This window comes from Xenopus tropicalis, chromosome 6 (assembly GCF_000004195.4).
Source record: "Xenopus tropicalis strain Nigerian chromosome 6, UCB_Xtro_10.0, whole genome shotgun sequence".
NCBI lineage: Eukaryota > Metazoa > Chordata > Amphibia > Anura > Pipidae > Xenopus > Xenopus tropicalis.
In genome coordinates, this window is record NC_030682.2 from 92,559,594 (window position 1) to 92,581,832 (window position 22,239).

The window sequence follows — 22,239 nt, forward strand, 5'->3', positions numbered from 1 at the left end:
TAGTAAAATAAGAGAATGGGCCAAGCATCTGAATACTTTTGCAAGGCATTGTAAATAGCACTACTTTCATCATCTAATGCTTTTTCCATGTGAGCTTAGAGCCTGTTCAGCAGAATTCTAGCTTTGCACTTTAAACAGAAATCTTTCATTTTAATGGAGATATACACATCACTTTAATGGCCAATATTAGGTCACTACTTTTTTGAGAATACACAATGTATATATTCTAGACAGTGTTAAGACTTGTAAAACCTCATAAGACACAATGAGTTGTAACACACACCTTTCTGATTAAATCTGGACTTTTGATTAAATTACATCACATAATATATCAATGATGTAATAAAAATGTAACTTGAAACATGGGCTGCTACATACTGAATTAGCCAATTGTTGGCACACAGCTTTTATAGAGCTTCGACTTAAAGGAACAGTAACACCAAAAAATGAAACAGCTTTAAAGTAAAAAAAATATAATGCACTGTTGCACTGCACTGGTAAAACTGGTGTGTTTGCTACAGTAACACTACTATAATTTATATAATAAGCTGCTGTGTAGCCCCGGGGGCAGCCATTCAAGCTGGAAAAAAGGCACAGGTTACATAGCAGATAACAGATAAGTTCTGTAGAATACAATAGTGTTTTATCTTTTATCTGCTATGTACCTGTGCCTTTTCTCCTTTGAATGGCTGCCTCCTTGGCTGCATAGCAGCTTATTTATATAAATTATAGTAGACTTTCTGAAGTAAACACACAACTTTTACCAGTGCAGGGCAGCAGCACATTATATTTTAGTTACTTTTATACACTTTCATTTTTTGGTGTTACTGTTCCTTTAAAGCATCCCTGTCTAGGAATAGAATAGCAAGCACTTGAAAATGGACTACAACAATGGTCAAATCATTAAAGGGGAACTGTCAACCACACACGAAAAACTGTATAATAAAAGTCCTTTAAAAATTAAACCCATTTTTTTTTTAATTAAATCATCCATACCGGTTATAAATGTTTTTAAAAATCTGAGCTGTTGATCATATATTGCCTGCCCCGCCTCTATGCCTGGGGCATAAAGGCGGTGCAGGCAATATATGATTGACAGCTCATATAATTAATTACAATTACTTTAACTTCCCAATCAGCACTTCCTAGATATCACCCAGATGGCAAATGCATTACATTTTGGGGTGTTACAAAGCTTGCCTTTCACAAAATGTCGCCAGCCTGTTGGCTGTGACTGTAAATTCCAAGAGTGAAGGGGAAAAAAAATAATTTATATAGTATAAGTAAAGATTATTTTGCTCAATTAACATGATACAAAAAGATTTGGAATTATTTCTTAGGGTGACAGGTCCCCTTTAAAGGCTACCTGTGTCTGCAAAGGACTGAGGCTGCAAAATTCTCTTAACTTAGGCCCAGTTTGACCACTAGCACGAAGGCCAAATGATTACATTAGCGGTTAGCCAATCAACACATGAATGGCCAAACCAAAGAGCCGGTTGCTTACCAGCCCTACCAAACTAAAGGCGTGCCTTCCCCTGTATGCCCAACATCCTACAAATAAGATTCATCAGAGGAAACATCTCACAAGTAGGCACAGGTTTTCTCTTTTGTTCCTTAAAGGAGAAGGAAAGGCTAAGTCACTTGGGGGTGCCAAAATGTTAGGCACCCCCAAGTGACTTAGAACGCCTACCTTGTACCCCGGGCTGGTGCCCCCGTACGGAGAGAACAGCACCAGCCCGGGGCAGCTGCCGGCGCTTCCTGCTTCCTCCTCGCTTGCACGCGCATGCGCAGTAGAGTGAAAAGCCGAACTTAAACATTAAAGTCGGCTTTTCCCTCTACTGCGCATGCGCCGGCCCACGGATTTCGCCAGCAGCGCGCAAAGGAAGGAGGAAGCGTGTCTACAGGTACCCCGGGCTGGTGCTGTTTTCTCCTAACAGGGGCACCAGCCCGGGGTACAAGGTAGGTCATGTAAGTCACTTGGGGGTGCCTAACATTTTGGTACCCCCAAGTGACTTAGCCTTTCCTTCTCCTTTAAAGGAACAGTTCAGTGTAAAAATAAAACTGGGTAAAATGGATAGACTGCACAAAATAAAAAATATTTCTAATATAGTTAGGCAAAAATGTAAGCTATAAAGGCTGAGTGAGCTGATGTCTAATAAGCCAGAACTCTACTTCCTGCTGTCAGCTCTCTAACCTCTTAGTTAGTTAGTGACTTTAGGGGAAGGGCACTTGGGACATAACTGTTCAGTTAGTTTGTGAGCGCGCAGGTCAGATTTAAAAGCAAACTAACTAAGCAGTAATGTCCATATGGCACCCCCCTCAAGTCATTGATTGGTTACTGACTGCTAACAGATTAGAGAGCTGTAAAGTATATTGAAAACATTTTTTTTTATTTGCACAGTCTGTTTTACCCAGTTTAATTTTTACACTGAACTGTTCTTTTAATTGTGCGTGATATGAAGATACTGATTTATGTATTAAAATGCATTCTTTGAGCACAACAAAGTAGGAAGTATCTCATTTCAGTAAACTTCATTATTTATTTAGCAATCTGAAAATCCCTATATTTACTTTTCACTAATAATCCCACTGCTGGAAAGCTCACCACATGAGCCAATTAACATCTTACACTTGCATTAACAGAGTAAACAGAAATAATATTTTGGCAGGTGTCTCCTCCTATTCAGTCCTTCCATACTGGATTGGCAATTACAGTCAAAATGCTTATTTGGGATTAAGTGCAATGTACTCTTTTATTATTACAGAGAAAAAGAAAATAATTTTTTTAATTAGATTGATTTGGTTATAATGGAGTCAATGGTGGATGGAACTTCTCCCGAATTGATATTGTGTGCTATTTTGTATGGGGCCATGTCACTATTTTCTGACATTATAATATAAATACTAACACTACTACTAACAGTACTATAATTTTATGAGGTGCAATTTAAGTGCCAAAGGGTGATTGACTGACCCTAGTATTCAGTGCCATCTGTCCTGTTCTGCTTTATAAAAACTGTTATGCAGACTTTTGTAAACTTTGACTTTTTTGTGCCTGATATAATGTAAGTGTTATATTAGTTCCTGGCAGAACCGTGGCTAGTATAGGTGGGGCTTGGGGTTCTTCTGTTTCTCAATCTCCTCTGACTATACCTTTTATCATGCAGCCCTTTTTGGTTTCTCTAGTAAAGGGCATAATTATGCTTTCCATTTTGGTGTCAGAGTATCGAATTCTTCAGAAGTAATGCAGATTAAAGAGCTGTGCAGGTCTAACCTGAACCTCTGATCTGCACTCCAGCAGGCAACCTACTATATATACAGTATATATATACAGTATATATATATATATACACACACAGTATATATATATGCAACCTGTTTCATCATATCGTATATGCCATTATTATATACAATTAAGTCATTGTAAAGAGGACAGAATGCTGAAAAGGAGACAGAAAAGATGATTTGAGAGAAATAGAGAAAAAATGTCCTACCACACCTGACCCTTTAACCTGCGACTTGCACTCTTGGGGAATTCAGCTACCCACCCAATGTGTACACCACTCTGTGGCTAGCAGACACTATTGCAGATGGAAACAAGACTGAGAAAAAAACTGACTCTTGTACTGCATTTCCTTCTTCACTACACTTCACTAAGAAAACAACCCCATTAATGTTACCCAAAGCAGTTGATTGATAAACAAATTAAAAATATAGTGAAATTTGGGGGTTAATGCTAATTTGTTATTCTGGAAATGTTGCCATATGTAGCATGTGGGATTTGTGTTATTGAAGCATGGCTTACACTTCAGGTAATAGGATATATCTAATAACAGGCGGTGGAAGGAAAGTTATTCTGGGTGTTATCTGCAGAGATGAGATTGAAATACTTACAATGTCATAGTATTGATTTGCTAAGATAGGTGCTCAAGTATTCCTGCTGAACCAATTACGCAATTGGGTGGATACATATGTGTTATCAGCCAAGCGCTGTGGTCAAGTGTGGCCAATTTGCATTAATAACTAGCCAATTGTCCTAGGGGTACAGTAACTGGAAAAATGATAATAATAGTAAGATAATAATTTTTGCGGCTTACCTTTTGCTTTTCTTGTATTGCTCTAGCTGCATGCATTGTGCATGCTTAAATCTCTGTAATTCACACTGTTCACATAGATCCTCCAGTTCCAACAAGTGTCTTTCGACATCTTCAAAGCTTCCTTCCAGTGCAACTAAACAGGAGTTTTAACCGTTTTGTTAGCGTAATGCAACAATAAAAAAAATAAATGATGGGGAAAAAATGCAGTGATGCTACACTAAATGACAATACAAATGCATTATATATACACTGCAAATACTAATAATCTATGTTCTTCACAAGTCTAAAAGTAATGTAATAATATTTATTTAGAATCAAATGTTACAAAAAGTATTAACAAATGAATGGGCAGTTTGAGAAGTAAGAAAAGATCCACACAACTGCAATCAGTCTTTATGTGTATACTTGGCCATTGTGCTTTTATTACTTTTTATTTTTATATAATGTCACTGGAAACAATGTAGCTTTGCCTAAGGAATGTAAAGTCACTTTCTAGGGCTGTTGTTGTTTATATGTATTTTTTGGTCACAACCTCATTGCACCCCCGCCTAATGGTTTAAAATTTAGTGGTTGAGCACAACTTTCCCTTTTTTTGCTATACTTTCTAGGGCTGCACATACAACACTGACAGGGGTCCTTTAAGCATCTGAAAGATGCCAATAAGGTCATTTTTTGCTGACAACAAAAGTACAAAGTTTTTTTTTTTGAAAAAAAGTACTCTGCAGAAGTTTAAAATTAAATGTACTTGTGAAAAATATTACATGAATTTTTGGCAATAAAATAGAGAATCCCAGGCCGTCAATAACCCCATATTTTAGTACTGATAAGCGCTATGATTTTTAACATTTCCTGTCCATTAGGCCATTAAAATATCCCCATTGTATCTGAATTTTCTAGAGGAAGTAATTCTTTAGGTTGAATTTCCTCAGTTTTTCCACATTATGTGAGATCTGCACAGATCAGGTGGGGATTTTGGGGTCCAGAGGGGTTCATATTTACTGACCAGTTTATGCTGGAGTTGCAGCACAGTGTATTCTAGAAGTGATGCACGGAATACAGGATTCCGTTTAGGATACTTAATTAATCAAATCATTAAATGGGATCACCACTAAAAACTAATTATACGTCAATGCACATTTTAAAGACTAGAAGATGAAAGCAATTGCTACAAATACTGGTATGGGATCAGTTATCTGGAAATAATGTTTTTTTAATAGACTTGGAAATCCAAATCATGGAAAGACCCCTTATCTGCAATACACCAGGTCCCGACATTCTGGAAAACAGATCCCTTTGTCTGTAAAATGAAGCAATTATTTGTTGTACAAAAATCTATGCTAATCTATGCTTAGCATGATTGGATTCAAAACCTGCTAGAACCCTGCTATTCAGGAATTTTCTTTTTAGGTTTTGGTTATAAATAAATGAGTAGATAGCAGATCAGCTGAATAGGTTCTTTATTTCAAAAACCTGAATTATGAAGACTACTAATAAAATGCAAACTTTTCTAAGCAGGAAAAGTGCTGCTACAGCTGGTACATGAATAACATGATCCCAGAAGATCAATGTGGAGATAAACACTTTAGTCTTTCACTTGGCACAGAGATGGGATCACTTAGCTCAGCGGCAATGAACACAGAAATGTATTGCTCATTACTTGCAGGATGTAACAGATCATTTACATCTCACATGGGAAACAATAGCTTGCTACAAACAAAAGATGCAAAGAAAGATGAATATATCAAAGTGAGCAGTGCTGAAATAACAAAGCTAAATGTGTTAACTACTATAATTTTACTCCAGAGCTTATAGCGTCACCGCTTGTGACACAATGAGAGATCCAGCAGCGTTTGGCACTTCCTACACTGCAACAGATGTACAAAGTCAGTTACTAGGGACTTTTTTTTGGCTTAAAATGGGAAATAAATTGCATTTATAAGCAGCATTTATCTTTAATTGAACATAATCTTATTAAGTAGAGATTAAATACAAGAACATAATTTACTGTATTTATAGATCATTCCTTCTTGCATAACTTAATTTGAAGACTTGGAAACTGTGATATTGCTTTACTATGCTAAGATGTATATATACAGTGAAGCACAAGCATGAATGCTGAGGTTAATGCAAACTTCAGCTGCACCAGAATTTGCTTAGCCAAGATCATTGTTTCAAAATGGCCTGACAACAAGTTATATAACTCAACTAAACGTGTTTGGTTCAGTAATGCATTTTATGTTCCAGGATATTAATGGGCTAGTTTGGGGATCATTTTGGGAAGCCTGTGTTAATAAAAAGCCATTATCTTCATTTACGGTCATGCCTAAAATATATAGATACCGTAATAGAATTTCTCTACCCTCAAACTTTTTTCTCTATAATAATAGGACAGTACCTTGTACTTGATACTAACTAAGCTGCATACATCTATATTGTGGGAAAACAATTCTATCATAAATTTAATACCTGTATTATACTATACTAAACCAACAGGTTTTTACACCTCAAATCAATAATATTGTGAACTTTTGAATCTGACAGTTGTCTGTGCTATCCACTTGACCTGCTGCTGACACATCTGAGCAGCACTGCTGATATGGGAGGCAAGCTCATCCAGGCAAATCCTTCATATTGACATGGATCCCTCAAGAGTTCAGAGGCTGTGAAATCAGTCATTTCTGCCTGCCTATCATCATAAGAAAGGTCATTTCAATCAGATGAAAATAAATTTTCACATCTGCAAAGTAGAAATACACTGCTGATGGCGACAGTTAATAGTGCAATGGTAAGATTGTGATTTGTAGGGGACCATATACTGTAGCTGCATCTGTGATACAGTCAATATACCCTTTCCTAATATAAAGGCTGCATGCACCAGTTTGGTCAGTGCAGAAGATTATACTGTTGATAAGCAGGAAATGAGCTGCCTTTATATCAGGCATTCTTAACCTGTTAGGGACCAAAAACTGCTCTCCATGTGGTTCTGAGTGGGTCACATTGATCACCACGAAAACACAAAAATATCTTCTTATAATAGAAAATATTAATTAAACAAAGTGGATTCCCCATCATATTTTAGTTCTCTTGAGGATAAAGTCTGAGTGTTTCGGATGAGTCATCCCTTTTTCCATAATGGCTATTAACCCCATTTTATAATTCTACAGGCTAGCAACATATCACTGCAGAAAAATTATTCTTAAAAATGCCATATATATCTCAAGCTTCCTGAAAAAAGACCCCATATAACCCACTGCCCATTTGACACTACTTGCTCCCTTTATTTTGCTTTATCTATTTTTCACTAGCTCACTAATATAATTATTATCAGCATAAGCCAGAATTTGTAAATTAGTTTCCCCTGCTTCATATTTTCTTTCTCCAGCTAGTGGAGAAGCACTCTTTATAAGAAGGGTATCAGTTAAAGCCTGTCTACTCTGTCTTTGTAGGAAACACTCAAATATATTTTTAACCTTGTGATTATGGCTGATATTTAAGATGACAGAACACATTACTGAGACCAGGAAGCCATTCCCAGCATGTATCTTTTAAGTCAACAGTAATGTCAAGTGAAGTCTAAAAAGTTACTGTACAGTGTTTTATAAATGTGTTTATTGCTAGAACTTTACCTGACAAACTAGTAAAAATAGGGTAAGTGCATTTTGAGACAAGTAAAAAACAAGTTCAAAGTGGCAGTACTTTATAGAATCACAACTAGTGTATGAGACTCTCCCTTCCTTATGCATCACAAAATCTCAACCTTACAGAAGTGAACAGATATTGCAAGCACCCTAGGAGAGATGTAATAACCAATGTGGGAAGTTATATGTTAATCTTAAAGGACAATGAAAGGTTAATATAAATTAAAAGTAAGTCTAAAGGCATTCTTTTTAAGTACTTACTGCATATCTAAATTCCCAGATCCCTGCTTGCTTCTCTGAGATATGGTGCTGGCAGCCTACAGCAGTGTGAAGACTACAGTGACATCACTGAAATCTCTCTCCCCATCCTGTAGGCTGTCAGTAGCAATGCACATGTGCGTAACTTGATCCTGTCTCCTGTTCTGAGCTACACATGCCCAGCAGCCAATCAGAAGTGGATCTGCCAGAGGGGGGGGTGAGGGAATGAAACACATGTGCAGTATGAAGCAAGGAGGGAAAGGAAGGGAGAATACCCTTTTTAAAGATGGCTGTTCAAGAAAACAGATAGAAAATGTGAAGTGTGACTGAGTAAATATTTGATTAGGTGAGCCAAAAGTGTGGCATTTTTACTAAACAATAGAAGGACTATTGGGCAGTATGCTTTTTAAATTTTGACTTGCATTCTTCTTTAACTGTGAATGAGGTTGGCACCTTGCCATATTTTACAAGCCTGCTCAGAAACATTTCATTATAGCAGAAGGGTGAAAACAAAAAGCCACAAAATAGGTTTCTCCAAAACTGGATACTTAGCCAACAATGTTCAAAAGGGGAAAGGTATGCCCTAACTTGGCTGCTACTTACCTAGTTTTGCAGTCACAGCTTCCAGATCTGCTATAAAGCCTGGCACTTGTTGCAACTGTTCCTGCAGTTCTACAAGACCATTCCTCTTTTTCTCCCAGTTTGCTGATAGCATCACCACCTCCCCATCCACCTGCTGGAACATTGGAAGCAAAGCAGAGCAAGAGAAAGCACAAGGTATTAAGGCATTGTACTTTTATTATCATTAACATGTATTTATAAAAAGCCAACATACAGCAGTACTGTACAATAAATGGGTGTATGAACAACATACAGCATTTTTGTAGAAATGAAAATGCATATTCCCATTCCAAATATGTGCACCTACAATGGCATACTCTTTATATCTGTCATTATGGATTTGCAAGATTCTGTACTAAATTACATACTCACAGTATGCATAAAGAGCAACCCTTTGAACTACAATATAAAGAGACTGCCATCTTGTGGTTATATTAATAAATGCACATTACAGAAAATCCTACTCAGAATTAGCATGTACGTATGTATATATTTATATAGCACTACTTGTGTATTCAGTGCTATATATTTTACGATACATTAATAATACCGAAAGGGGGACCAGGTACTTTAATAATTTAAAAATATATACAGTAACATGGATTATGTGCCACATGTTAATAGACATAGGAGAAAATAAGGTAGTTAATAACTAAAGTGCATATTCTGATTATGAAAACTAACATATCATTTTGCAAGACTTACAAAGAAAAACAATAAGCAATATTCTATGACTTCTATATTCTATGATGTTGAAATGAGTAACTTCTTAAAGACAAGGTAATTATTAATGCGCTTGCTTCTAAAGCAGATACATATTTTGTGCTGCATAAACCTTAAAGGAACAGTAACATAAAAAAATTAAAGTGTTTTAAAGTAATTAAAATATAATGTACTGTTGCTCTGCAAAAAACTGGTGTTTTTTCTACAGAAAAGCTACTATATAAATAAGCTTCTGTGTAGCCATGAGGGCAGCCAAGGAGAAAAGGAACAGGTTACATAGCAGATAACTAGTAAATAAGCCCCATATAATGGGGGTTTATCTGTTATCTGCTAAGTAACCTGTGCCTTTTCTCCTTTGAATGGCTGCCCCCATGGCTACACAGCAGCTTACTTATATAAACTATAGTAGTCTTTCTGAGGCAAACACACCAGTTGTAGCAATGCAGGGCAACAGTACATTATATTGTAATTACTTTTATACACTTTCATTTTTTGGTGTTACTGTTCCTTTAAGACACTTCAGCTGTAATGAACTGCACATTTAATTCCCATGGGAACGGTGGTGTAAAGAAAAAAAAAAAAATCTAGATCACTTCAATTTCTGCAACTTCCTAGCTACACAAACAATTTCCCATCCTGCTAACATGCTGCAGGATTTGAAAGAAGTGGGGAATGTGAAATTATATTCCAAACATTCAATCTAATATGATCAAAGAAAATACGTTACTGAAGACATTAGTAAAGTTGCAGGTTATTGCTTCTCTCTGTATGACCTAGCAAATCATACAGACAAACAAAGCAAAACAAAAGGTATTTAATTACAGCTGGACTCAAGAAATTGAGTACCGAGCAAAATAAAATTTTAAAGTGACCACTTATAAATAGCCTTCTAACACACTCCCAGAGACCAGGCTGGATGATTTTTTTCCTTTACTATAAGACCTTCAATTAGAGGCTGTGGGTTTACATGCATAAATGAAGAGACCTTGAATAAGGGACGTTTGTCTTAACGAGATGTTTATAAAAGTATGTAATTTGCCTACTATATTAATACACACAGGCTCTTTTATGCAGGTGCTGCATGTTTAATATTAAGGAGTGTGCGCACCTAAACATATTAGCTAATTAATTTCATTTTATTATGGCTGGCTGTACTCACAAGGGTTCCGTGTTGTGTTTCATTGCATTTCATGTTTTATCACACTTTCTTTTGACGCAACTTGAAGAATTTTAGTATGCAAGCATGCGCGCAAAAGAGTAAAAGTCTGTGTTTGAATATAAATATATGCATATTTTCATGCTCTGAATGTGTGTGTAAATCCATAAGAAAACACCCATGTGTAAGAGCCTTAATAAATTATGCGTTAAAGGACATATAAACCCTAAATTTTCCATTATATGCCATGTATATATATGTTGGCCAAAACTTCCCCACCAGAGTCAAATCATTTGTACTGCATATATCCCCTCCGTTCGCCAGCTCCATCACAATTAGTAACATTCACCCAGTGCCCATTTTCCCTCTTGCACATCATCTAACATTTACAACTGCAAACAGCACAAATGCACACAGACACAAAATTGTGCACATGTGCACAAAATTCAGCGTGCATTGTATTTAAAAATTACAGGTTTACAAAAACAGAACTTACTTTAATATAATGTTTGCTTGGATTGAGTACTGTAATGGATAAGCTGGGCAGGACAGGAGGTTAGGACAAAAAAATAAGAGCAAATAGCTAGAGCTATGGAAACCAGCAATGTCATCTCTTCATTGGCTACTAAACTGGAGGACATGTTTAATAATCTAAGTTGAGAAGAACTGAGCATGCTCAGTAGCCAACAGCCAAAGTGGGTTAGAGGAGAAGAAGGAATCCTAACGGATTAAGGGGATGCTGCAGCCTTACCATTAACCTTTGACAGGCAGGTATTTTTTGTGGGGGGTTTATACAATCAAAAATGTTCTCTCATTTCTTCTACCAGCTTATTGCAACTGTACCTTTTATTTATTGGTATTTATTGTTATAATTTGTATTCATCTATTATCTTAATAACCCCGTTTGCATTAATCTAATTCAATAATACAATTATAATGAAATTCTGCACCGCCACTAAAGGATTTTAAAAATCATAAACAACAATACAGCAATAATAACATTTTTAAGTACTTACCTCTCCAGCTTTAGCGCAATCTCTGGCTACTTTGTGGAGAGCAGCCCAGGTATCTTCATACCTTTCACAAAGAGAGAAAGCAGAACATTATAAAAATAAATACATTATGATTGGAACATCTATGGCAATGTGAAAAAAATACACTTTTGGAAAAGGCATCAATATTTCATGCTTTCCTTATCAACATTTTACTATATAGCATACTGCAATGAGAAGTCCTACCATTGTGTTTATGTGTTAGATTTGTGCACTCCATTTTAACACGTTCTGAGTTTGCAAATTTAGCCCCTATGGTAGCCTATTCCTCTGTGTCTGGGAATGACAAGTGGAATAAAAAATGGTTGACCCAGGAAGAAACTAGACACAATGCAAAGCTTGAGAAGCCAATGTTGGACCAAAGTAGTTTTCAATGCAAAAGCTGAGATATGGCAGACATATCTGAATCTAATTGTGTAGATCCCCTTTTTATCTTAGTTGCAAATACAATTTATTGCTTTGCAATCATAGGTCACTGCACTTGATTAGGAATAGGGTGCGTGTGTGCCTCAATAAAAAGAACCCTCAGGGTAGCGTAAAATGTAAATCCTGTACTGGTTACTAAAAGGTCTATACATTTTTGTGCTCATACAAATAAATTAAGAAATACACAATATTCCAGGATAAACACTGATTTTTTCAAGAAACTGGCAACAAGAATTACATGATCTATAACAAATTACCTGCTAAGGAGTTCTGTTCCAGCAGGAAACTTTGATAGCTGCTCAGCTGGCCTGCAAAGTAGAAGAATGAATCTATTACCAAGAAGCTGCAAAAAAATTACCAGTAGTCAGATCCATGCAGTCACATTCCCCATTTATACAACAAGCCCCATATACATTTTTGGATGCTATACACGAGCACAGAACATTCTATAAGTATTTGAAAGTTTTTCTTTTAAAGTCCCTACTGTACTGAAGTACTCCCAATAGGAAGATTTCATGAGAAGTGAGGAGGTTACCATGCACAAGACTTGATTGTGGGATCATTTTAATTGAATAGTACACTTACTTGTACTGCTTTTTTATCTTCACTTCCCTTGACTTGTCACCTAAACTCTTTAGCCTGCAATACAATAATATATAAAAATGTAATAATATGAAATACTATATTTTTAGGATAATTTTTTTAAAAAGCAAAAGTTCTTAGTTTATCCTTTGTTATTTTGAAGCAAAAGCAAATTAATATATGATTTTAGTCACCTTTTATCTTATACAAAATGCATGTCTGAAGAATAATTCATACAAGTTCATACCTAAGGACTCCCCAAAATCTTCTGAGGGGGTAACAAACCATTGGAAACAGGGCTGTGCTTCCTGTGCTATCCTGAATATAGGCACAAAATGACAAGGACTAACATGGGTTATGCATGAGTACCTATATAACGAACAAGTGCCAATTCATACATCAAAGGTAAACCTTTGACCTGCTGTTTAGCATGTGATCTTAAACAAAGAATAATTTATTCATATAACCTAACAATTGGAAAGCCTGTCAGACAGAAAACAAAGTATGGCTCTGAGTATTTGTGCAAAGTAAAAAAAGGCACAATCCGCTATTTTTTGTTTTACACTTCTTTTTGTTTCAGAGCACAGATACCTACAGTAACATGTTGCTCACCAACCCCTTGGATGTTGCTCCCAGTGTCCCCAAAGCAGGTAGTTATTTTTCAATTCGTTGCTTGGTGGCAAGTTTTTAGTTGCATAGAAACAAGATGTACTGCCAAACAAGGTCTCCTGTAAGCTGATAGTCTGCATAGAGATTACCAAATAGCCAATCACATTATTTGGCACCCACATGAACTTTTATGATGCTTGTGTTTTGTTTCCCAAGTCTTTTTATATTTGACTGTGGCTCAGTCAAAAAAGTTGGGGATCCCTGTACAGGTATGGGATCCCTTATCCGGAAAGTTCTGAAATACGGAAAGGCCATCTCCCATAGACTCCATTATAAGCAAATAATTCTAATTTTTAAAAATTATTTGCTTTTTCTTTGTTATAATAATAAAACAGAACCATGTACTTGATCCCAACTAAGATATAATTAATCTGTATTCTAGGTAAAACAAGCCTATTAGGTTAATATATAAATCATTTTTAGCAGACTTAAGTTATGGAGATCCAAATTATGGAAAGATCCCCAGGTCCTGAGCATTCTGGATAACAGGTCCCATACCTGTACTAATCTGATAAAAACCAATGGCTGATTTGTTGCTACGGGTAACAGCACTGTACGGGTATGGGACATGTTAGCCAGAATGCTTGGGACCTGTACTTTTCTGGATAACTTATCTTTCTGTAGTTTGGATCTTCATACCTTGTCTACTAAGAAATAATTTAAACATCAATTAAACCCAATAGGATCATTTTGCCTCCAACAAGGATTAATTATAGCTTAGTTGGGATCAAGTACAAGGTATTGTTTTATTATTACAGAGAAAACAGAAATAATTTTTAAAAATCTGAATTATTTGATTAACATGGAGTCTTGGGGAGATGTCTTTCTGTAATTCTGAGATTTCTGGATAATGGATCCCATACCTGTATTACTACAAGTGTAATGAAGTGTAAAAAGGGCCTGTTTTCTTGACAGAATATGAGGTCTGTATGTATATCTGTGTTATTTAAGTTGGCTATACACATATGTTAATGTATGGTTATTATATATATGGCATTAGCACATCAGAACAAATGAAATGCCATTATTGGCCTCTTCATTTAGCCAATGGGTTGATTGCTCAGATACCAAGGAGTATGGCTTCTCATGTCATGTTTTGGCAGTTATTACTAATTTATGGCAACTTACATCTGGAAATAAAAAGGGCAGTCCACAGTGTGGCCCTCCAGCTGCTGTACATTGGTCAGTCTTCCTAATAAATGTTAATATACCGTTCAACACTAATGGCAATGTGCAATATAAAACTGTTTATGCACAACTCCTGGCTGAAACCACAACTTCTATGAAACACAGTTAAATCCCTCATAGGACTCTAGCTACATGCCACTCCTTACAGTCACAGAACCAAGCATAGTAAAACCTGTGTTGCAGAACGCAAGATTATCTGTATGTGATTCGCTCAGGATCACTTCCCATTTAACGTAAACAGGGACGCAATTATATCGTGCTCCCATGTAAGAACTGCTTCTCTGTCCCAGCAGCCAGCTCTCCCAGCAGTGCAAAGTCAGCCTGCATAGCGCCTACTATTATTGCGGAAGGGACCAGTGACAGCCCTGACAACCCGCAGACATTATTACCCGCTGGTGAAGTCCTGCTGCACACTGAGCAGCCGCTCCCGCAGACTTTCAAACATCATGGCCAAAGTGGGCTCCGCGGTGATTATACAGGTCCCCGCTAGTTCTCTCTGGGGCAGCCCCGCAACATTCTCTCAGTCACTGTAAAATCCTAAGCATGTGACCACCTCCCGCCCCACAAATAGAAGTACACACAAGCGCCAGGGTTGTCAGTGGCGTCACGGGAACACGTGACTGCTCCGAACTGGGAGAGGAAGGGGAGAACTTTCACCCAGGAAGTGAAGTTGCCGTGAAAGCGCTGTGCTTGAATGATGGTTACATGGCTGGCACTACAAATATGTAGCTGAAGCAAATGGCAGGAGATTGAATAAATTCAGATGTTACACAGCTCACTTACCAACGCTGGGCGGTAACCAGTGCAGCTGTTTATGAAAAGCTTATCCCTGGTTGGTTGGTTGGTTGGTTTTGGCGATTGTCCAAGTGCAAATGTGGCCAATGTTGGTTATTATTATTATTATTATTATTAATGTAACACTTGTTTGGCTTAAAAGGGGTATTATTACCAGGCTAGTGGGACATTAGAGCATGTGTTACATGCAACCCCCTTTCCCAGGATGGGCCTCCGCTAAGTGGGAGCTATAGGATGTTGTTAAACTACAACTCACACTGGTGTTGTGCAATAGATTACAGTAATAGGACGCCAGGAGCTCTTGCAGATGAACTAGATGCAGATTTATTGAACAAGGCACATACAGAATAGTGCAACAGGGTATATACTCACAGCCACAGCAGTATAGAAATTGGTCACAATGGAATACAGCAGATGTGACACTTAAGGAACAGAATATCCCACTTGGAGGATTAGCTGATACCCGAGATATAGACCTTTCAGAAGGGAGTGTTCCGGCCGACTGTGGTCCAGGGGAGAGCTCCTAACACTGGTACCTGGCGTCTAATAAAACCGGTCCCTAAAGAACGAATACAGAGCCGGGGTAGGCTAAACCCTTTTACAACTCCTGGTTGGGGCTATTAACTGCCCTTGCTAAATAAGCTATCTGAACTCACCACTCCTAGAGGGTGCTATTACATAAAACTGACTGTGCTGGCTAATTCTCATTCACGGGGCCCTGTCCCCGACTTATCACTAGGGTATGAGGTCCCCTAGGGCACAAAATGGCTTCTGGGCCTATGTCCGGTCCAGGCTCAGTTGGGGCTCTGTCTAGGACATAGCATGCAGCCAAAAGAGGAAGACACTTCCTTGTGCAAGACACTATATAGTCTGCCAAGGGGAGTGGTCAACCTGGGCTAAACCTATAGGGGGTAGCCTAATAACTGTAACCTGAGAGTAGAGGGCTCTGCCCTATAACAGTACAGATATCAAAAGTAGGGATATAACAGTACAGATATCAAAAGTAGGGATATGGGCAATCTGTCAGTTTTGGCAAATGCTAGGCTGTTTTAAGATGCCAATAAAAGTCCCTAGTTATGGTGCTGGTGCTGGGTTGCTTGGGCCTCTGTATTTGGAATGCCAGGGCCTATTTTTACATCCAGCCCAAACCTAACTGGCAAGTAGTATTTACCTGAGTGCCAGTACTACTTGGCCTGGCCTGCTATAATACTACTGGTTATAGAAAGGGTGTTGGGACCTGCAGTGTGTATGGGAGGCACCTGGAATATGCAGAGAGGGGGTTATGTAGTATAATACTAGAACAGAAGGTGTGCCAGGTGTGCTGTAGAAGTGTGTTTCCTAAACATTTCTGTTGAAAGTGATGACAGGTATTAGTGAGAGGGTCATGAGAGTAGTTTCTGTTCCTAGTCTATATAAGGAAAGGGAGCATGCAGTTTAGTCTCTTTAAACTCCACCTGGTGCTGAGGAGCCTGAGCAGCAGATTTTAGTTGGAAGAATTGAGCCCTGAGGTAACTCAAGGTTCAGTTAGGTCAGGGATATGGGACCCCATGAATGAGGTAAAGATAGTGGCAAATAGCTCCTGTTATAGCAAGAGTGATGAGATCTTGATAGGTGACTAGCTTGAGGAGATTATAATGTGTATGTCAAGTGGGTAGAACTTGGAGACAGACCGTAAAATCCTTTGGCTCACAGTGTGAGAAACCTGGTACGTTGGTTCAGACACATGTGGTGGAACTTGGTGTGATATTATGCCAAGAATATTTTGTGTGCCAAGGAAGTACCATTTTTCTTTATTTCATTCATTTACTATTCCTGTTTAAGAACCACGTTACCCATAATTTATTGTGCAAGTGTACAGATGCAGCCAGCAAGTTTTCACATTTAGTCACACTATGTCCAGACACCATTTGCGTTAACTGGAATAGACATGCAAAAGCATGGTAAAGAAACTTGGCTGCATCTGTATGTATTGGGAGTTATAATTTAGCCTTGACACCTTTCCTATTGCAAAGGGCCTAGCGAAGGTACATGCAGTACCCTTAAAGGCATCTGCATAAAGGGAACGCAAGTATGTATTGTATTACATACTGCTGTCTTGCACTGGTAAAAATTGTGTTTTCTTCAGATCTAGTACAGGTATGGGATCCCTTTTCTGTAAACCCATTATCCAGAAAGCTCCGAATTACGGAAAGCCCATCTCCCATAGACTCCATTTTAATCAAATAATTCAGAATTTTAAAACTGATTTCCTTTTTCTCTGTAGTAATAAAACAGAACCTTGTAATTGATCCCAAAGTTAAACAAATCAAAACTATAGTTCTCCTAAAAAAGTATTGCTTCTATAATTCCCTTTTTCCATTTTTTTCTGAAGGTGGCAGCAGAGAACTGCTTAATGGGTATACCCTCTATAATTGCAGTTTATATACATTGATAGTACACATCCACATGTTTATTTTATTGTGAACTGAAAAACTGAATAATTCCAAAAGTAAAGCGAATGGCTGTTTTTGGCTATGCCTTTACATATGAAAAAAATATTTATTGGGGGGGCTTAGGACAGCAAGCAACGATTGAAAATTCTGTAATTTGCCCTTCCCTCTCAGCAACCTTCATTTATCTAAATGCAGACTATTGCTTCTGGCTCTTCCATGAAGTGTTGAATATATACACTTAACTTTTCCCATTCAGCAAAGGAGTCACATTTGCTAGTTCTTCACAAATGCTAAAATACTTTGGCAGGTATCTTTGGCACACAAGTCAGATGGACAAGTCTTTAATTCAAGAAGCTACCTTTTAATACTTTGCCTCAGTGTTCTCTGACAGAGTTGGCTTTTACCAGTATGTTTGCAAGTCCTTCCAAATTTTTCATGGATTCAGGAATATCTTCTCATAACTCAACTCACTTGTCTCTCTTTCTAAACATGAAGAGGAAGTCCAGCATAATGTCTCTGGCCTTCCCTATTTGTAACTGTGTAATTGTTTACTATGTTATTCTGCCTGATCGGGCCAATTCTGTCTTCTCTAGGAAAATGACTGGGACCTTGCCAACTCTGTAAATTTTCATGGTCATTAAAAAGAGAAGTGGACATGAGGTATAAATCACATTACTTTTGTTGTGTTTGTCAGACAGTTGAGAGTCCAACAGAATAATGAATGGCCATGATGAAGAGTTGATGAACACAATGACTTCCTTTGTTGTAATAGATAGATCTGTCACATGAAGGCAATACACTGGCAAGGAAGCTTCTGAATTTTTATCAGTTAAGCCACCAAAGTGTCTAAAAGGCCATCTCTTGAAAGTTTTGTTTTATTCAGGTCTGGACTAAGATTCAAAATAGGCCCAGGCAGCTCCCTACAGGCCCAAAAATAGTGGCTATCTATAGCATCTTACAGAAGCTCCTCTGGCATTAGCCAGAATCTACTGATTGCCAGTCAGGCCTGGTCTCAGTCCCATAATGCTTTGCTGGCATAGGTTTATGTTGGCTTAGTTAGTCAGGGCTTAGCTTGTGTATTGTTTGTTTATTTATTACATACTTCCATCTTACCTATTTCTTAAAAAAGAACTCAACCCCCCTAGGTACAAAAGCCCCCTCAACTGCCCTCTATCCCCCCCCCCCCCCCTTCACCTCATCCTTCTTGCAAAGCCAATTACAATGAAAAGTGGCCCTATTTAAAAACCTAAGCTAAAAAAGCAGAGCAGCACAGCAGAGTACCTAGGCATCCTCTTCTGTCCATTACAAAATGCTTGGGGTCTCACTGCCGAAATCTCCTAGTTGCTAGGCAGAAGCCTGTGTATCTATGTTATCATATTTACAGTATGTGTATTTGTTATTGGCCCACAGAATTAGTGACCACTTCCTGTCACACTTTAATAGAGTGATTGGAAAGAGGTGGTTCTTCCTCTTTGGCCTCCATCACCTGACCTGGGTGGATGTATTGGGTGAATAAGGTTAAGTCAGATTAAAGAGCCCATACATGCACCAGTATTATTGTACAAAATTAGGTCCCGTGCTTGCCAATGTACAGTCATTTAGGGGTGGGTGGAAGTAAACTGGTGTGGGGTTTTCACCACTGTTACTGATACATCAGTGGAGAAAACACCTCCTGGTACATGGCCCTAAGGTCGCACAGTGAGCTTTTTAATCAGAAGAGGCTTTTTATATTTGTTGTTTGGATTTGTTAAATGAGTTACAGCACTTAAATCATAAAGTGAGTCTTTAAAGGAGAAGGACAGGTATCAGAGCACCAGAGTATCAGGTAAGTAGATACAATTAGTGGGGGGGTATTTAATATTTGCCACCCTCCTAGTAAATTTCCCCTTTTTTCTATTTTAAATCACTTAATTAATAATAATTGCAAGTACTATATAATTGTGCGATTTGGATGTGATTTTTTTACTACTGCAACATGACCTGCCTCCTTTACCAAAATATCATCAAAACTGTACATTTGCAATAAATGTCCCTATTGATAAAACATTTACATTCATCTGTTAAACACACCAGGCCAATCAAATCTCAGTGCTCTTTCGCTGCTCTGGTTAGTTATTGTGCTTAGGCACATTGGCAACTCCCTTAAAGGAGAAGGAAAGGCTAATAAAGAGTTGTGTAAAGGAAGTTCCCATAATGCCTTGCTCCTGCACCAAGACCAAGACCCATGTACATGCTCAGTTTGTAAGACTGAGGAAGCTTTCTGCTGATTGGCTCAGATCACACATATCTAAGGGGGGGTGAGTTCTTGGCATTCTTGAGGGAGGGGGGAGCAGGAGAGAGGAGAGAGCGGTGTGTCTCTGGCACAGGGAAACAGAGACAACAAATCCTGTTTCTTTCGACAGAACTGTGAGTGCTTATGGCTGTATTTACATAGACCTTTCTGATAAAGCTTACTTAGTTTTTACCTTTCCTTCTCCTTTAATGAATAAGGCTCTTTCAGAGAAGCATACAAACAAGAAGAGCATACAGTTTGACAAAAAGGGATAATACACTTTGACTTTACATTATGTTTATTATTACTGTGGCATGCATGGATTTCCCATGATATTGAATCTTCAAGGAACATATTCTGGTGTAATTCTTCTGTTTAGCCAGGGAAGGTTTGATTCCAGCTAGGGCAAGAAGTTTTATGTTCTCCCTGTACATAGTGGTATTTAATTATTTATTATTTATTTATTATTAGGGGTATTTTTATTCTTACAATCCAAGAACATGGAGGCAGCTTAATTGATTCCCAATAAAACTGCCCATAGTGTGTGTGTGATTGGGACCTTAGATTGTAAGCTCCACTGGAGCTGGACTGGTGGGATGATGTATTATCTCTGCAATGCACTGCAGAATATGTTGGCACGTTATAAATAAATAAAAATAATCACTGAAGATAGCTTTACACACAGATTTTAAGTTGTAGCAGCCAAATTCTTTCTGCGAGTGGAACAAGTGCTATTAAGTGCAGCGCCGGATTTGTACTAAATAATTGTAATGCAAAGCAGGTGGGGTGAGTTGGCTCTTACCTGTTGCACTTAACTAAGCTTAACCAGAACAACTGACTTAAAAGGAAAGGTAAAAACTAAGTAAGCTTTATCAGAAAGGTCTATGTAAATACAGCCATAAACACTTACAGAACTGCTGCTCTGAGTCCTCAGAGAAAAGAAGCACCACCTTTCTTTCCTTTTATTCTGTACACATGATTTTCTGCGTTAGACTTTTTGCTCTCAGAAAAATCCTTCAGGGCACCAGCAGCCAGAGCTGCTGCCAGTAAGTTACTGAGACCAAGCTAAAATTGCAGCTGTTATCTTAAACAAACAGCGGGAGCTTCTATAGCTGTTTACTCAGGTATGGTAAGGGCATTGACACACGAAGAGATTAGTCCTGCCGCAACAGATCTCTGTTGTCGCTGGCAACTAATCTAACCACAATGCCATCTCACCGGCTAGAATATAAATCGCAGGTGGGATGGCATACACGGCGCTGCGATTATGCCCGCGACAAGGAAGATTTGTTGCGCGAAGACTAATAATCGTGTGTCACAGCCCTTAAAGGACAGAGTGATAAGGGAATTGCTGCTAGTGGACTGTTGTTTTGTTGAAGGGAGGCAGCAACCATATACTGTATATAAGTAGCATGTTAACATAAATGTAATATATCCAGATAGAAAAATGAGAATGTATTCTAAATAAACTACCGTTAAATAGATATAATGTGCTAATAAATATGTATACACAATCAGCACGATAGATCCCATTTTAACTTTAGCCTGGCAAGGGCAATGGCACATGGAAAGATTGGACACCCACAGTAAAAATGGGCTACCACGGGTGACAAATCTCCCAAAAATGCCATCCCCTTCGCTAAAATATGAATTGACGCCTTCTTCACATTTTCCCACAATTAAGCCAAATATATATATTATATATTATCATAATACCATAATTTTGCCCCACACAGACTCAGTCATTTCTGCATACCCAGTGCTTGTGTGATTAACCATATTACAGCCAAAGAATTAATAGCTAGCATTTGTCTTCTTGTCCTTAAGTTGTAACATCTGTAATTTTTCTGACACTATAATAGATCTTACTGTTTCTTTCTAATCAGATTTGTCTGCTCTGCTGCATTTCCATTTAGATCTTTTTTATAAGTTAATTGATTAGTCAGGTGATAGAGACCTTAGCTTCTATGTAAAATCAATTAAAAAAATTTTTTGGGGGGGAGGGGGTTATCCCCTTGGTGAAGATAATTTATAAGGCAAAAAATTCAAAAATATCTTGTATATAAAAAAAATGTCAACTATAAAAACTACATTTACAACTTGTTTGCTCAGGTTTAACCTTTACCTGGAATGTTTCATATTCTTGTCAACAACTCTATAAAAATCTGTACACTGCTTCAAATACCTCATTTAATATATCCCAGAGATATGATTTGGGACAGTCTCCTTCCAGACCAAAGCTAAGGCCCATATTCAGGCAATTCCACGTGTCACAGCAATTTCTATCCAATTCTTGTAAATATATTTGCACTCTCACCTGCCATTGAAGG

The 22,239-nt window shown here is 37.9% G+C and overlaps 1 protein-coding gene across 2 annotated transcripts in view; it reads right to left on the bottom strand.

Annotated features, from left to right (window-relative positions):
* The window catches only part of dtnbp1 (dystrobrevin binding protein 1), a 70,332-nt gene extending 55,230 nt beyond the window's left edge, over window positions 1-15,102 (bottom strand). Inside the window, exons 1-6 of one of the 2 annotated variants that reach the window (XM_031903263.1) lie at window positions 14,800-15,102; window positions 12,557-12,610; window positions 12,229-12,279; window positions 11,510-11,570; window positions 8,597-8,729; window positions 4,098-4,230 (exon numbers count right to left, since the gene is read on the bottom strand). In XM_031903263.1, coding sequence (XP_031759123.1) covers window positions 4,098-4,230; window positions 8,597-8,729; window positions 11,510-11,570; window positions 12,229-12,279; window positions 12,557-12,610; window positions 14,800-14,858 — 491 coding nt within the window. In that variant the 5' untranslated portion in view covers window positions 14,859-15,102. Of the gene's footprint in view, window positions 1-4,097; window positions 4,231-8,596; window positions 8,730-11,509; window positions 11,571-12,228; window positions 12,280-12,556; window positions 12,611-12,800; window positions 12,825-14,799 lie in introns of those variants that run through there. The other variant, XM_031903264.1, reaches the window with a different exon arrangement.
* Window positions 15,103-22,239: the final 7,137 nt, after the last annotated feature.